General features: G+C 40.2%; 1 protein-coding gene across 1 annotated transcript in view; it reads left to right on the top strand.

Moving 5' to 3' along the window:
* FAM107A (family with sequence similarity 107 member A) overlaps positions 1-17,821 on the top strand; it is a 46,729-nt gene that overhangs the window by 16,167 nt on the left and 12,741 nt on the right. The window contains exon 2 of the mRNA XM_070933522.1: positions 13,618-13,792. Within this exon, the coding sequence (XP_070789623.1) occupies positions 13,618-13,792 (175 nt within the window). The remainder of the gene's footprint in view (positions 1-13,617; positions 13,793-17,821) is intronic.

Below are 17,821 nucleotides of genomic sequence, written 5' to 3'. Positions count from 1 at the left end.
GGAACAATCTACCCCCAGAGATACGAGTGATCTCCGACCTCCGGACCTTTCGTCGGGCCCTAAAAACTCATCTCTTTCAGTTAGCCGGTCTCTCTTGATTTTATGATTTTGTGGTTGGTTTTAAATTTTGATATGGATTTTAAATTGATAAATTTTAAACTATGGGCCAAATTTAATTATTTTAAATCTATTTTTAATCGTATTTATGTATAAATGTTTTTATTTTGGCTGTTCACCGCCCTGAGTCCGAAAGGAGAAGGGCGGTATAGAAATTCGAATAATAAATAATAATAAATAATAAATAATAAAAATTTAAAATACCCCAATTTAAAATTATTATGTTGATAGCCCGGCCTGGTGGAACAACAGGGTCTTCAATGCGCAACGAAACACCCGGAGGTCGGAGATCTTACGTATTTCCGGGGGCAGTTCATTCCACAGGGCTGGGGCTCCCACAGAGAAGGCCCTCCCCCTGGGTGTCGCCAGCCGACATAACTTGGCTGATGGCACCCTGAGGAGACCCTCTCTGTGGGAGCGGACTGGTCAGTGGGAGGCTATTGGTGTCAGAAGACGGTCTCGAAGGTACCCGGGTCTTATGCCATTGACACTAAGTGTCCTTAGACCCCACAATATCTAGGCTGGGCCTATCAAATTAGATGAGTAGACAATTAATATTCCATAGTTGTTGGATATTGCTTCTTAGTTAAGTTGATATTTTTTTCAAAGCCCTGATAGTAACATGTATATAGACCTTACTGCAATATTCTCAAGCTAATTCTATAAACTAGGGATGTCCACTTTTAAGACCTGTGGACTTCAACTCCCAGAATTCTCCAGCCAGCCATACCAACCGTGCCAAAGTTGAACACCCCTGCTATAAACTATTCTGAGAAACTAGTTCCCTTTCAAAGCTATTGGTAGCAAAAGAAGTTTGAATCATCCACATTTCTAGTGCTTTCTACCAGATCTGTAATGTGGGGGCGATAAAGCTTTTAAACCAATTAGTCTACACAATGGGATCACTGCATCAACCTGTTGCAACATCAAAAGAATAAATCAGAATAGTTAATTAGGTTGGATTTTAGAAGTCTTTTAAAATAGTGAGATCCTCCTCAAACGCCTTTACATTTCACCTCAGCAATCTGCATAGTGCCTACTTTTAGTGTTAGTTCAGAATTAGATAAGGAACTGTTTTATTCTGTTAATATCCCCATCTTTTCAAATCAAATGATTAATAAAAAAACATGTTTCTTTCACTATATCCCTCCTAACCTAAATGTGAAAGATAGATGTCCATTTTTAAAAGGACTAGTTTTGTGCGGATTTTTGTTTTTAAATATTTTTATTAGCCTTCCCACCACCACCACTCAACTTTGTGTTACACAAGAATTTGTCAAAGATCAGACTGGGGAATGAAATCTTACAAGGGAGAAACTGAGTTGATATGGCAACCCTTTTTTATTATTTTTTTAAAACATAAACATAAAACATATCTTTTCCAAAACGAAGCATTGATCCGGTCACAGATTGATACAAATCACTAACAAATCTTAATTTTCAATTAACACAGCTTAATATTTTATTCAGTTATTTCCCTCAATTCTATCTATTTAACTATGTCATTATCCCCAAAAACCCGTTCCTTAAATCTTAAATCCTAACCAAATATCATTCCATTTTTCTCTTTCTTTTGCTTAGATGGATACATTTTCAAAATATGAATTATTACAGTTGTTATAAACATTCAAAAAATATTTAATTCCAACATAAACATTTTCTTTTTACTATTAAACTCTACATTATCATCTTTGTTTCTGTTGTTAAACCCACCTTATTCATTTCATTTTTACTGTTAATCTCAATATACTCCTCCTTATTTTGGCTATCCTACCTCATTTTTCTTTGTTGTTAAACCAATCATTTTTATTTCTTGAATGTTAAACACAGCATAATCATTTTTGTTTTTGGCTGTTGAACACAGCATAGTCATTTTTGTTTTTTGGCTGTTACACAGCATATTGATTTTTGTTTTTTGGCTGTAAACAGAGCATAACCATTTTTGTTTTTTTGGCTGTTAAACACAGCATAATCATAGTTAGTTTAACTATTAATCCCTACATAATCCTTTCTTTGTTGTTTCCATCCATTTATACATTGCTTATTTCCAGTTAATCATATTTATCCTTATCCTTTATCATAACACTTTAACATTGAGACATGGTTCTTACTTAAAACGTATCTTTGAATATATTTATAAATCTCTTTTAACTTGCTTAATTTCTCTTGTATTTCTATAAAAACCTCCTTTTTATTATTACTATCCACCTATACATTATTTTATTTTTAATCACATTGTTTTAATCTTCTTTTTTCTTTTTCCAGTCATGTATATCTTATTTCTTCATTTTCTCGCCTGCTAACGTATATTTCCTTCCATTTTCAAAGTCATCAAATTTGTCCTCCATATGTCATATTAAATCTTTTTCTTATTTTTATTCCAGATAAAATGCATCAAGTTCTCTTGATCCTGTGCTAAATCCTTCTTTTATTCCTGCGCCAGTTGTTGTTGTTGTTTCAATTATAGGAGTTCCATTATAATTTCCTTTTCGTTTCACCAAAGTCAAGCTGCCTGCAGATAAGAAGAAAAACCTCCTCCACAAATCCCATGCCTGGTTATCTGTAAAGTTCAAAATTTTCCATGACAAAGACAAGTTACAATGTTCCTTTTTAAACCAGAAGGTGTCCCTCTACAATCCACATTTTCCATTAGTCATGCGAGTATCCATTTTATTGCAATTATGTAACAGTCCAATTTGTTTACTTTTCTTTTTTTGTTTGTTTTAAAAATATCAAGTCTTTTTTAAAATTCAAATTTTAAAGTATCCAGTCTTTTCACCATATGTAGATATTTAATTCCATTAGTTCTTTTCAAGAGTTAGTTGTTTATCGGGTCTTTGTCTCTTTAAAGTTGCATTTTAAACTTTCCTTTATTATTCAGCTGCTGTTTTATGGCTTGGGGTCTTATAGATAGTAATATTGCTCTAGGCGTTGTTACAAGCCTGGGTTGGTTGTCATTCACCTGGCTTCAAAGAGCTCTGTTTCAATCCACTTTCCTCCAGCACATCTCTTAGCCCGGTTGTCACAGCTTCGTGGCAGCCGCCATGGCTGCCGCCCCCCGCCGCCGACTCATAGAGGATTCCCTCTGACCTCCGAGGAATTTGCCTGTTCCTCTTAGTCTTCTGAGGTGTCCCTCTTTTTCCCCGTCCCTGCAGGACGGTTCCGGTCCGAAGACCCATCGGCGGCGGTTCAGCAGCCGGGGTTTTCACGGCGCTCATCAGAGCCCACTATTGCCCCGACTGTCTCGCCGCAATGCCAAACCGAAAGTCTGATATGGCAACCCTTTTTTGTATATTTGACTCAGCAAGCAAAATGATAAGCTTTGTTTAATGGACCATGATAATATCAGCTTCTCGGATGTAGCAACTGCATGTGTAAAAATAGCAAAATATGAGAAATGCTACTTTTCAAAGGCACATACTATATTTGCTCATTGAAATAAAGTACAATTTTTACGGGGAAAATGGATTTGAAAGTTTTATAGAATGATGAGATCCTTAATGGGCAAAAGATCAAAAGATAAATATAAGTCTATGAAGATATATATATATATATAAGTCTAAGTGCTATTGCTATTACTGTAAAACTCTGCAGTGGTTCAGGGAATATGTATGATATATTTATCTGTGGCTCTCAAGTAGTCTATCTATGTCATGCAAATTCAGGAGGATAAATTATAGCCACATCCACAAAGCCACTGCATTCACTCTCTTGCTCATGCCTCACACTTCAGAAAGCATCTTAACCATTTTGAATGTACTCTTTCCTTCAACATGGGTGGGTGGGTGGGTGTGTAAACTGGGTATGCAGAGTGAATGGTGTGACTAAATCTTCAAGTCCTTCAGAAAATTATCAGGATGGGAAGACACCCAGGTAGTCCTCAACATATGACTGTAATTGAGCCTAGCAATTATGATAATCAGTCATGATGGTTGTAGTTGTACACCAGGTGATCACATGACTGATCTGGTCCAAAGGTGCTTTTTTGGGAAGACAACTGGACTTTCTTTGGTTTTTTTCTTTTGAAGACATTTCGCTTCTCATCCAAGAAGCTTCTTCAGCTCTGACTGGATGGTGGAGAATGGAAGGATTTATATCCTTGTAGACAGCTGGTCATTTGCATCCTTTTAGAGAGTCATTGAGGCCACTTGGAGGTTTATCTGTGCCCTCAAGGTCACCTGAGTAGTGCAAATGGGTGTGGAGCCTTCTTGGCTACAGGATGTTTTCTGCCCTGGGTCCCTTCACTGTTGAACACAGGTCCAACACAGGCTGTTAGGGATGAGTCTGTTGTCTGCATCTCAAACTGAAGCACAAATGGTTCCTGTAGTCTGCAATTTTTCTGGAAATCCATTCAAGCTCCTGCAGCATTGAAAGGAGGTTTATCCCAAAATGCATCGCTAAAAGTCGATGGAGATTCTCGGTCCTCCAGGCCATGGTTGTTCCAAAGGTGCTTTTTTTGAGAGGCAACTGGACTTTTCTTGCTTTTTTTTTTCTTTTGAAGACATTTCATTTCTCATCCAAGAAACGTCTTCAGCTCTGACTGGATGGTAACGACTGATCTGGGGTTTTTTTTGCAGAGGCCGTTAAGCAAATGCCATGGTTGTTAAGCAAATCCAGTGTTCACTATGGGCGTTTTTCTTTTTCTGGAAATCAGAAGTAAATTCTGAAAATCGGAAATAATTTTCAGCAAAGATGTTGTAAAATGCAGTCATGTAAGCATGGGATTTTGCAAACAGCTGTAAATGTGGGATGGTTGCTGAGTGCCCAAAATGCAGTCACATGAACTTTGGAACCTGGTCAAAAGTATCTTTTGAGGAGTCCATCATAACAGTCACTAAGCAACTGGTTATAAATTGAGGATTACCTGTAACTGGGAGCCACTATTTAGATTAGAGGTCTTGGAACTTGGCAGCTTTAAGACTTGTGGACTTCAACTCTCTGAGCCATAGCTGACTGGAGAATTCTGGGATCACACAGCTGGGATCGTCAGAGAGACTTTTAAAGCATTTTTTTTCTGCAACCTCTTCCGGGGAAGAGGTGGTTAAAAAATGCTTTGAAAAGGCTCTGATGATCCCAGCTGTGTTGCCTGATCGGCAGAGCCTTTTCAAAGCATTTTTTTAACCACCTCTTCCGCTGAAGAGGTTGCAGAAAAAAATGCTTTATAAAGCCAGTCTCCTAAAAGTCTGGCAGCAAGCACCTTAGGCAAATAGCCGGTGCTGTTGAATTGCCTTTCATGTATATTTCCCCACTGTGTGTCTGCTTACTCTCTTGCAATCCCTTTCTCTTCAATGAATGTAAATACAAACGTCAATTCTTTTTTTCCCCCTAATTATCTCAACACCCAGGTCAGCATTCCAAAGGGCGGGGGAGTGTGGGAAAAGGGCTATAAGATTTGCCCTTTTACCTGGTTTTCTCTACCTATGAGTTCTAGAACCCTTTTCTACCATGTGGGCTTACCCAGCTGTTGGAGTCATATAGTTCCCCTCTCCAACGCCCTCCACCTACTGGGCTGCAAAGCCACAAAGGTTGGGGACCATAGCTTGACAGCACTCTCTAAGCAGTTTAAAGAGTCAGCATATTGCCCCCCCCCAACAATCAGGGTCCTCATTTTACACATCTCAAAAGGATGGAAGACTGAGTCAACCTCAAGCCCATTACGATCAAACTTCAGACTGTGGGCAGAGTTAGCCTGCAACAATGCATTCTAACCACTGCGCCACCACCGCTCTTGGGAAATGGTCTTTAAAGAGAATGATGAGATGCCTGAACTTTGAGACAGAGCAGGTGCATGCCAGCAAAAGGCTGTGATGCCCCACCTTCAATTCAAGAGTAAATATTGGTTGAATACTTGCTCAACTTGTTGTAGGAGTACATACTTTAATCACGGTGAACTTTCAATGATCCAGTCAATCTTTCAAGAAATCGTTCAAGGAAATTTAGCATCAAGATTCTGTCCTTTTTCAATATTTTAATAGCATTTTAATAGTATTTTGATGTACTCTGGCCTTTGCATATAATGATTATCTATTTGCATTGCTGACAATATTCCCCCAAGGCCCTTGTGTAATACTCAGGTTCTGGTGGTTTTGCCTGAAATAACAAAGGAAACACATGGATGAATCAAAACATTTATAAAGCTCTAGTGTATTTTTTATTGGCTGGTTCCCAGAAATCCAGAAAAATCTATTGATCTACTGACCATCAGGGTAGAGGGATAATGTCGAAGAGCCAGTTTGGCCTAGTAGTCAAGACACCAGGCTAGAAAATGAGAGATTGTAAAAGGGCTTCAGGCAGGGGTGAAATCCAGCAGGTTCTGACAGGTTCTGGAGAACCAGTAGCGGAAATTTTGAGCAGTTCGGAGAACTGGCAAATACCACCTTTGGCTGGCCCCAAAGTGGGGTGGGAATGGAGATTTTGCAATATCCTTCCCCCAGGAGTGGGGAGGGAATGGAGATTTTGCAGTATACTTCCCCTGGAGTGGGGTGGGAATGGGAATTTTGCAGTATCCTTCCCCTGGAATGGGGAGAGAATGGAGATTTTGCAGTATCCTTCCCTGGAATGGAGTGGGAATGGAGATTTTGCAGTATCCTTCCCCTGGAATGGGGTGGGGATGGAGATTTTGCAGTATCCTTCCCCTGCCATGCCCACCAAGCCACGCCCACAGAGCTGGTAGTAAAAAAATTTGAATTTCACCACTGGCTTCGGGTCCTGCCTTAGCCATGGAAAGGTAGGGGGTTTTGTGTGGAAAATAAGAGGAAGAATGCTGGATATGTTTGCTGCCTTGAGTTTTTTCTAAAAATAATAAAGGTGAGGTACAAATAAATAAATGCAAGCTGATACCCATCGAGTAGATGGCAGACACTCCAAATTAAAGGTGTGGAACTATTGACCTAATACTCGCTGCACTACAAATCCCAGCTGCTCAACCTACATGACCAACTGTAGGGGATGTGTACAGTTCAGCAAGATATAGACAGACAGACATAAATTATGCATACAGTGTCTGCTGTAAATGCTTATCTTGACACATGAACTGCCATATCCATAGAGATTTCACAGCCTTTAATGCAGCCATGTTTAATTTCTTAGGACATGGACAGCTGATGCTCTCACAGCTGAAGCTTTAATACACAGAAACTCTTTTAATTTGAAATGGGTAGCCAAGCCCTAAAACCAAGCTACATTTCTTTTTGAGAAACTTTGTAAATTCAGAGATCTTTTCAAGCGGAAAAGCTGAGAACTTCATGTTCCTTCTGTGTCTGAAGCAGTGCAAAGAGCTATAACTAGCAGCTTTTTGGTATTCTGCAAAGGTCTACCTTCATGTGAATTGTGAGCATTAAAAATTTGTTCCCGTATATAGCAGAACATGTAATATTATACTGGTGTAATAGGATTCGTAATTTATTTCCTGCTCTTTGGAACATAAATAATGAGCAAGGAAACATGCATAATATGTGATGCAGAACTCATACAATCAATTGCAGCAAATAAGACAGCAGAAAGGGGTTTTGTGTAAAAAGAGGATCAGGCCTACCATTAAGCAAAATGAGCAGCAGATGCCACGGTGGGGGAAGTAATAGTAGTCTCTGGGTTTTTCTTATCAGCTACATAATTGTTCTCAGAAAAAAAAAATCAAAACTGGAGATCTGGAATTGGATATAGGAACTAGGCAGAGGTGGGCTGCTACTGGTTCAGGCGAATTGGTAGTTCTGACCACCGGCTGGGCCCGCCACCCACCCCAGCGCTATCCAGTCCTATATTACTTTTAAAAGCATTTATTTTACAACCTCTTTGGCCAAAGAGGTTGTAGAAAAAATGCTTTTAAAAGGAAAAAAAAAAAAGCATCTGGTGATCGCGTGGCTCAGCTGGGATTGTCAGAGCCTTTTAAAAGCATATTTTCTACAACCTCTTCAGCCGCCTTCTCCTTCTCCTTTTCCGTTGCTGGGTGATTCCGTGTGAAGAAGGCGGCTAGCAGAGAGGGGAAGAGTGCGAGGTTGCTGCTTCTAGGACGAGGGGACCCAGGATTCCTCTGGGTCCAGCTCACCTGGCTTCTCTTCCTCTCGCAGCCAGCTTTTTGGGGCCATTTTCAGGCTGTTTTTCGGGCCGTTTTCAGACCTGAAAAACAGCCCAAAAAATAACCTGAAAATAGCCCAAAAAACAGGTGGGGGCAGAGCCAGCCAGTGGTCCGATTTGCCGGTTCTCCGAACCACACAGAATCGGAACAACCGGTTCGGGTGAACCAGTCCAAACCGGCAGCAGCCCACCTCTGCCCATAACCTACTTACCCCTGGCCTTGCTACCAGGTTCTCTGGTTGAACCCCAGTGTTATCAACCAGAGCTGAAAGATGAGGCATTTCTACCATTAAATTAAAAACTGTTTCATTTGGCTTCAAATATGATTTTAAAAATTCTGAGCAAATAACAAACCAATTCAGCCTTTTTGCAAAAAAAAAAAAAAATGCTTCTCTTTTTTGAGGAACAAAATGGTCACAGAAGAGATCTTTTGTATCAGTGATAAATTACTGAAATTCTTTGTTCTTATGATGAAGGTGGAAGTCATCTTTTTATATATCCCTTTTTTCTTTATTATGTTTTTTCTTTTCTTTTTTACTCTCTTATATTTTTTTTAGTTTGTATTAAGTTCTTTTTATCTTTGTAATAGTAAACTTTAATAAAAAGTTATTTAAAGAAGTTTACAGAAGAGTGGTCTGAATTATTCCTTTCTCCTCCTGCCAAGGTGACTAGGAACTGTGTCTTTCAGTACCTCTCATTTTACAAGAAAAGGTCTTGATAGAAATTCTTAGTTATCACAAGCAACAAGGGAACATGAAAACATTCTTCAGCTCTGTCACCTTGCTTTTTACAGTATCTCATGTTTACAAAAAGGGACATAATGTTATACAGATGCACCCACAAAGAGAGAGAAAGAGAAAAAACATACCACACTCCCTATTGAAGACTGTTTCAGTTCATAGCAGTATCTGGTTTGAAACAACCATAGGACTTACATAATTCAAGGACAAACAGTGCATTAACAGAAAGACAGTTTCCTTTGCCAAAAATACTTTTGTGTGTGAGAGAGAAGGCAGGAGATGTTGATCACAGCATCAGATTAAGCCCAGAAGATACAAATCTCCAGGCATGAGGCTGCCGGAACACCTCGTACTGCATCTCAACCCAATTTACCTTTCAGAGCAGAGATGAAGACAAAAACGAGGATGAAGCATAAGAAGATTATTTCTTGCAGAAAGGCTGGGGTGAATGTATTGAAATTGGGAAAGAATAAACAAATTGCAGGTTCAGGAAGACCATCTAATGTAAGTTACACAAGAAAAGGCCCCTTTCACTGTGCTTGAGGGACTCTGCCTCAAAAGTCTCTGATAACATAGTTCCATGGCTTATCTGAGCCGAGGTGGCACAGTGGTTAGAGTGCAGTACTGCAGGCTACTTCAGCTGACTGCCGGCTGCAATTCAGCAGATCGAATCTCAACAGGCTCAAGGTTGACTCAGCCTTCCATCCTTCCGAGGTGGGTAAAATAAAGACCCAGATTGTTGAGGGGAAATATGCTGACTCTGTAAACCGCTTAGAGCGGGCTATAAAAGCACTACGAAGCGGTATGTAAGTCTAAGTGCTATTACTATCTGGTTCAGCTCTTTATGGTGATTTATGATGTTGGCAGGAGCTCTCTAGGACAGGGATCCCCAAACTCCTGGCCACGACCCGGGAGGGAGCCACAGACCATTTTGAACCAAGCCCTGCAAGCAACAAGTGAGCGCGCATGCACGCATAGCTCCACTCATGCGAGCCCCGGGAGCTCGTGCACACAGCCCCACTTGCACAAGTGGCAGGCACGTGCCCTCGCAGCCCTACTCACACAAGTGGCGGGTGCGTGCACCTGACACTCACTCAAATGAAGCTATGCACACACATACATGCCTGCCCCTCGTGCAAAAACATTTCCTCTTCCCCCACCCCACCCCCCATGGCAGGCTTCCAACCTGGAAAGGTTGGGGGACCACTGCTCTAGGATATCAGACAGAAATACTTCAAAGTTGAGATACTTCATTGTAAACCACCTAGAGTTGCCTCTTAGGCAAGATGGGCAGCATATAAATTTAATAAACGAATAAAAATAAATACTGGGAACTAAAATGGACTCTTTCGTGGGCAAACAGTGGGGTCTATCCCTGAGTTACAGTCCTTCCCTAATCATACCACCTCACTTGCTGTCCACGTAAATGGTGGTTTCTACCGGTTCACACCAGTTCGAGCGAACCGGTAGTGGTGGCAGCGGGAGGCTCCGCCCACCCGCCTGGATGTCATCACGGACGCTATGCTCAGAATTGGCCTTTTTAGTCACACTAGATGCTGTTTTAGGACCTCTTTCCAGAGCACGATACTATAGTCTTTTGAGACTGAAGGTTGCCAATGTAAATATACATGAATCCTTTTTCTTCTTGAAGAATGGTGCAATGACCACAATTACCCAGAAGTGAGAATGATGAGGGTCGTGTTATTTGAAGGTGCAAGAGCCTCCCTCTTGGGCATTTGGCCCTCTGCATCAAGTTCTGTTATGTGTCTGATCCAAGAAAGGGATCTCATTTTTTTTTTTTTTTTTATCAAGAAGACGTGGATGGTTGAATAGCATTTTTCCATTGTTGGAAAGTGAATACAGTGTACAATTTGTCTCTAACGTGGCACCCTCTCATGCGGATCCAAGGCCTCTGGAGGGCACCAGGTTGAGCTAGGCGGCATTTCATCATCAGCTTTTGCTATGAACTGTGGCTTGTTATGCCACATACTGCAATGATCATTCATTTGATATACATCATAAATGGCATTCAGTTTTGCTTTTCTTCGCCTTTCTATTGACTTGAGCCAGGGTGTTACATACTCATATTCGTATAATGAATCTTGTCTCCTCCGTATTACCCTTGCAAACTTCTTCTCCCATTCCTGTGTCCCAGACTTATGGTCTTTAAAATGTCAGGTATTGCAGTACCGTGAAAATAACCATCTGCCTGAAGAAACAAATAAAACAGGTTCCTTAGGCAAACATTTCTAAATCTTGGATTGGTAAAACACAGGACAGCCTCCCTGCTCCCTGTGTTTTATTAATGGGCTTGTTTTTACTAGGCAAAAATTCTGATTTTAATCATCCTAAAACTTGGGAGTCCAATGCTATTAGCAGCACAAGGGGTTTGGTACAAAATTTTGTTCAATCTTAGCGTGGTAACTCTCCAGGAGCCATATTAGACTTAGCCACCCACCTCTATATTCTGTGGACTCCCAAACCATGTTGAGTTTTCCAAGTTACAGAAACTGTCTGCTTCATTTCAAAGCATAACTAGAAAATATTTCTTGAAAAAGAAAAGGAGTGAGATAAGCAGGCAACCTCCCTTGTGGCTTTCCACACCGTTGGCAATTTCCTTGGACAAAAAAAATGGTAATAAAACTCACTCGTACTTAGCGAAAGGAGTCACAAGACCCTCTTATTCCTCCTGTGGTGCTTAATTGTAGCCCTGAACTTTTCACCCCAATTATAGTGATGTAATCCATGTCAATTGGTTTTGCTTGGGTCTTTTTTCCATAGCCATCAGAGACCTGTCATTGTACCAAGGCAGGAGGGGACCATTGGGGTGGTATGAATTCAGTCACTTTCTCTGTTTACAAAAGAAAAAATAACTATGAACGTTTTCTGTTTTTCACTACTTAATGTGCCGTCTCCCTTTCAGCTTCCTATTGGGCTCTGGAGATATTTGATAAAAAGTAGAACAAGTCCAGCAATCAGAAAGGGAGATGTAGAAGAGCATCATGGAAGGGAATCAAATGCTGTTTTAGTTCTGTATAGGTTTTCAAAATAAACATTCCTTGAATATGCCTTTCTCTCTCTCTCTGTCTCTTCTCTCTCTGTCTCTGTGTCTGTGTCTCTGTCTCCCTCTCTCTGTCTCTCTCTCTGTCTCTGTCTCTCTCTCTCCACGTTACCTACAAGTTGCGTCTCCTCTATTGAATTCCTCCCACTCATCCCATGGCCATGTCAACCAGATATCTATGGCCCTCTGAAGTACATTTTTCCAGCATTGTTCCTTCAGGTGACAGACAATTAAAACTTTTAGGTTAAGTCCAGGAAGACTCAGATCCATGTCCACTTTCAGCCATAGATTGGCTGAGTTGCTATCTTTGCAGTGTTTGGTCCACCCCACATGGTTACAGTTATGGGAGACTGATGAGAGAGGAGGACATGCAGTGAAGAGGAAAAGGAAATATTTTGGGGACGTTCCAGATGAACTTCTGAAAAAGGAATACATTTTTCAACATGCATCAAACCAAAACATTTTTTTTTAAACTGGCACTCCTTCTGCCTCTTGTTTGTTCAATTTATATATAAACTCTCAGAGGAAAGATGGAGTTTAAATCTTATCACATAAATCTCACATGTCAGATGAAAACATAAACAGATGAGCATACCTACCATCGGTCACGCTGGTTGAGGATGCTAGGTGTTGTCGTTCCAATTTATGAAGAGGACTTCAGGATGTAGGAAACTAGTGTGGCTTTTTGATGAGCGTACAAACATTTGTGTATAATGATCTTAAGCTAGTCAGGATCTGCTTCCAAGCTGAAGAAGTCATTTACAGGTAGATGTGGTTCTGAGCACTGACTAGGGAAAGGGAGAAATTCGTTTAGCATACATGTGAAGGAAAGCAATTCCAAATTTGTATTTTTGGAATCAGTTGCAAACCAAAGAATTTTTATTCAATTTAGAATTATTATTATCATTCATTTATGACTATGTACATGAGAGAGTTTAGGCATAGAAGAGATTGATTTACTTTGATTACTAAAATATTAACAAAAATTAGAATAGAATTCTTTATTGGCCAAGTGTGATTGGACACACAAGGAATTTGTCTTGGTGCATACGCTCTCAGTGTACATAAAAGAAAAGATACATTCATCAAGAATCATAAGGTACTTAATGATAGTCACAGGAAATAAATAATCAAATCATATTAGGAAACAGTCAATATAAATCGTAAGGATACCAGCAACAAGGTTACAGTCATATAGTCATAAGTGGGAGGAGATGGGTGATAGGAACAATGAGAAGATTAATAATAATGGAGACTTAATAACTAGTTTGACAGTGTTGAGGGAATTATTTGTTTAGCAGAGTGATGGTGTTTGGGAGGAAAAATTAGAAAATGAGAGAAACTGATATTGATTGCTTCTCCAAAATTCTAGTAGCTATACAGTGTCACTGCACATCTACCATCTGTACTAATCAAAATCACAGGGGTTCAAATTATATTTTACTTAATTAGTCTTCTGGGCCTAAATAATTACAAATTAGAGTGTAAGATTTCCAATATAAATGAGTGACTTTCTTCAGAGATAGGAATCTAAAATCTGAGGGGTTTGAGTTTGATATATGCCTGGTTTCTGAGAATTTCTTTCAGTTATTGTGATGCATTGTCTGATGTCTCTTCCTCCCCCAGCATCTATGTATTCAGACATACAATCAGAGCGGCCTGATATTGGGAATATCATGACTCATCCTGATTATCTTGATGGGAACCCGGATCTGATCAAACCTAAAAAGCTGCTCAATCCTGTAAGAGCCTCAAAAAGCCACCAAGAACTTCATCGGGAACTACTTATGAATCACAGAAGGTGAGCAGAGGGTTGGAGCTATAGGCTTCCTCAGGAAGGATGGAGTGGGTATTGTATTATGTGTGCTGTGACATCTGTGGTTTTGTCTGAGACATTCTATGAAAAAGAATGTTGAAGAAGTGGGATAGAATATTGACACTTTGATCAATACTTTGGCATTGGAGATAACTCCTGAGTATAGCACAGGGGTGAAATCTACTTACCTTCCCAGCCAGTTCGGAAGTGCATGCGCGTCACATGCGCGCTTGGACCCTCTGCGCATGTGCAAACCCTTCTGCACATGCGCAGAGGGTAAAAAACAGGTTACTTCCTGGTTAAAACCAGGAAGTAACGACCGGGCAGTTGGGCGGAGCCTCGCACCGCAATCGCTATCAGTTCTCCGAACCACCGGCCGCCATCACTACCGATTTATCCGAACCGGTCCAAACCAGGAGCATTTCATGCATTTGGCTCCCCTGGTATAGCAGGGGAGCCAAAAGAAATTAATCCAATGCATCATAGAACAAGTCAACACAGAATGCTCACTTGAAACTCAAATATCAAGGCTCAGATTATTATATTTCAAAGAAAGCAACCAGCAGCAATTAAAGCAGTGATGGATGCACTTTTGGAAGTCCTGAAAAACCACATTGGTGATAAATTCTCCTACAGAAAATCTGTCCACACATGGTGTCTAAAAATTAATACTAACCTGATGACACATATTCCATCAATGAGGTACAGAAAATCTTGCCGGTAGAACAGGTTTCCAAAACAGGTTACATTTATTTGGGGCTGCTGTATTCTATGTTGTTTTTGAATACCTGCATTGCAGGATATTTCTAGGGAAATTGATTAGGGAATTATCTTTCCATTCTTTTAGGTTCAAAGAAGTATTTTTATATTTTGATTCTCAGAGGCCTGCCTTTACACCTTGAATAGATGGAATGTCATTCAGTCTAATGAATTTGCCTTCTGTAAAATGGAAGCCGATAACCGGCGCTCACACGGCATTTCAGAACAAGCATGTTGTGAATGAGATACATGTATGTGTTTCAAACCTATCTACCATTTTTCAGATGCAACCTTAAGACTTAAGAATGACTGTTTAGAAAACAAACCATTCCTCAGACATAAAAACAGCTTTCCCTTTACACTGTAGAAACTTTGGCAGAAAAAAAGATCATGCTAAAACTGCATGTAAATTTATTTCTGCATTTATTCAATTTGTATACTATCTGCTCTAGCAAGTTCTGACAGGTTCTGGAGAACCGGTAGCATAAATTTTGAGCAGTTCGGAGAACTGGCAAATACCACCTCTGGCTGGCCCCAGAGTGGGGTAGGAATGGAGATTTTGCAATATCCCTCCCCCAGGGGTGGGGAGGGAATGGAGATTTTACAGTATCCTTTCCTCTGCCATGTCTACCAAGCCACACCCACCAAGCCACACCATGCCCACCAAGTCACACCCACAGAACCAGTAGTAAAAAAAAATTGGATTTCACCACTGATCTGCTTCCAGCAAAGCTAGGACCATGGTCATTATAATACATGAGTATTTTGATTTTTGACCCTAATTAAGTACAAAAGACAGGGCTCTTGGATCATTAATAGACTGCAGAAAAGTTGAGCTGACATATGCTGGGGTTTGGGAGGTGTCATTTTGATCCACAAACTTTCCAGCTACACTTTTGCCTGGCCTGATGTGTGAGGTTTGAATCATAGAATTATAGGGCTGAAAGAGTCCTCAGAGATCTTCTAGTCCAACCCCCTTCTCAAGGCAGGAGTCTTATAGCATTCCAGTCAAATGGTTGTCCGGTCTATTTTTGAAAACCTGCAGTGATGGAGAAGCCACAACCCCGGGAGGCAAGCTATTCCTTTGTTTGATTGCTCTCACTGCCAGAAAATTTCTTCTAACTTCTAGATTGTATCTCTCTTTGACAAGCTTCCGTCCATTACTTCTTGTCCTGCCCTCTGGTGCTTTGGAGAATAAATCAATCCCCTCTTCTTTGTGACAGCCTCTAAAGTACTGGAACACAACTATTATGTCCATCCCCAATCCTTCTCTTTGATAAGCTAGACAAACTTAGATCCCGCAACTGTTCGTCATACAATTTAGCCTCCAAGCCCTTTTGTGAACCTCAAAAATTGGATTGAGAAAAGCATAATTCAACTAATCATGGAAAGGCGGGTTGTGGTTTGTTACATTTGTTACAAAATAAGATACATATGCCAACATTTTTGTGAACCATATATCTGTGATGATATTGTTTAAAGGTAAAGGTAAAGGTTCCCCTTGCACATACGTGCTAGTCGTTCCCGACTCTAGGGGGCGGTGCTCATCTCCGTTTCAATGCCAAAGAGCCAATGCTGTCCCAAGACGTCTCCGTGGTCATGTGGCCGGCATGACTAAACACCAAAGGCGCAGGGAACGCTGTTACCTTCCCACCAAAAGTGGTCCCTATTTTGCTACTTGCATTTTTTTTATGTGCTTTCAAACTACTAGGTTGGCAGAAGCTGGGACAAGTAATGGGAGCTCACTTCGTTACGCGGCACTAGGGATTCGAACCGCTGAACTGCCAACCTTTCGATCAACAAGCTCAGCGTCTTAGCCACTGAGCCACAGTGTCCCCTTGATATTGTTTAGCTCCACATAAAACTTTGAAGAAGTTTTTTTTTTTTTAATTAAAATCATACATATATTCCTTAGTTCTGATGGTCATGGAAAAAAAGCTCTCGTGTGATTCAGATAACATTTTGTCCCCCTTTGGTTCTCTGCAGCATCAAAGAATACCAAAGACGAGCTGAGATTTCCCAAAACCTCATAGAAAAGTAGATAGTGTATATCTGTAGATGAAAGGCAAATGAGGGACTCATCAAGAGCTATCTAGATGAAAAGAGAGAGAAAATCGGGCCAATATCCTGTTGGTTTCTCAGCCATATCCGCTAGCATTATTTGTTTTATGAAACACAACTTTCCTTTGCAAAAAGTAGATAGGTAGGAGACGGAGTGAGTCATCCAGACCTAATAAAGAAGGCCTGATGTGAGGGGAGTTTGATTAAAAAATAAAATCTCCAAGTGCATTCTGACATGAAAAGGAGGGCTGCTGATCTATATCTTCTTAATAACAGTTGTACTTTAACAACAACTACTAGTTTAATATTTAATACCACCTCTTCAAGAAGGCAGCTGACAGCATTTCAAAAGGCAAACATAAAAGTATACAAAATCTAGAAACAAGATTGGGAAATAATAGTATATGGAGCACATCGTGCACTATAAGTACAGGCTGAAGGAATTTGGGTTATTCAGTCTGATGAAGACTTAAGGGAGACATGATGGGGATATGGCTGCCCATCTCACAAAAGAAGTGACTGGGCGGCATACAATACCTGAACCCTTCTGTTTCTTTACTGCTTACTTAACTTTACCATAATAATTAACCACACAGCTGTTTATTTGCCATATTTATAAGCCATCCACTTTTAACCAACCGAGGTGCTAAAAACAATAAATCGAAAAAGAGCATCAGTAAAATTCAACAACATCTTAAGCTTTGCAGTATAAAATCCTTAAATTAGCTCAATACTCAAAACCATGCTACAGTATGAAGTGTGAAACATCTGTGCTAAAAGACAAAAATCCTAAATCTTGAGTGTGATGTTGAGCCTTCCTTCTTGAATTCAGCCAGGAAGGGATTGGACTGCACTTTGCGAGAAAGGAACTCCATAAAGCAGGTGTTCCATAAGAAAATTCTTGTCCTAGTTGATTCCACCAGGCTCCCTGCTGGTTATATATAACCCACAAGAAATTGTCCTTTGAGAATAATAGGTTGATGTTTTCAAAAAAAATTCAGCTAGTTTGTTACAGCTCCCTGTGCATTGAAGGGACATTGTAATTGGGAAGATTAGGGATGGGATTTGAGAAAATCTGTCCTGCACATGCCTAGATTGATCTAAAAGAGATTGAAAAAAGTGTTGGCAGTGGAATTATAAGTAGAATCCTTCCTTTGCTATCCATCAAATCATCCAGCACTGAGTCGTCCCAAA

This window comes from Pituophis catenifer, unplaced genomic scaffold, assembly GCF_029215685.1.
Source record: "Pituophis catenifer annectens isolate HBS135680 unplaced genomic scaffold, rPitCat1.0.hap2 SCAF_2, whole genome shotgun sequence".
NCBI lineage: Eukaryota > Metazoa > Chordata > Lepidosauria > Squamata > Colubridae > Pituophis > Pituophis catenifer.
This window is presented reverse-complemented; position numbering and strand designations above follow the sequence as displayed.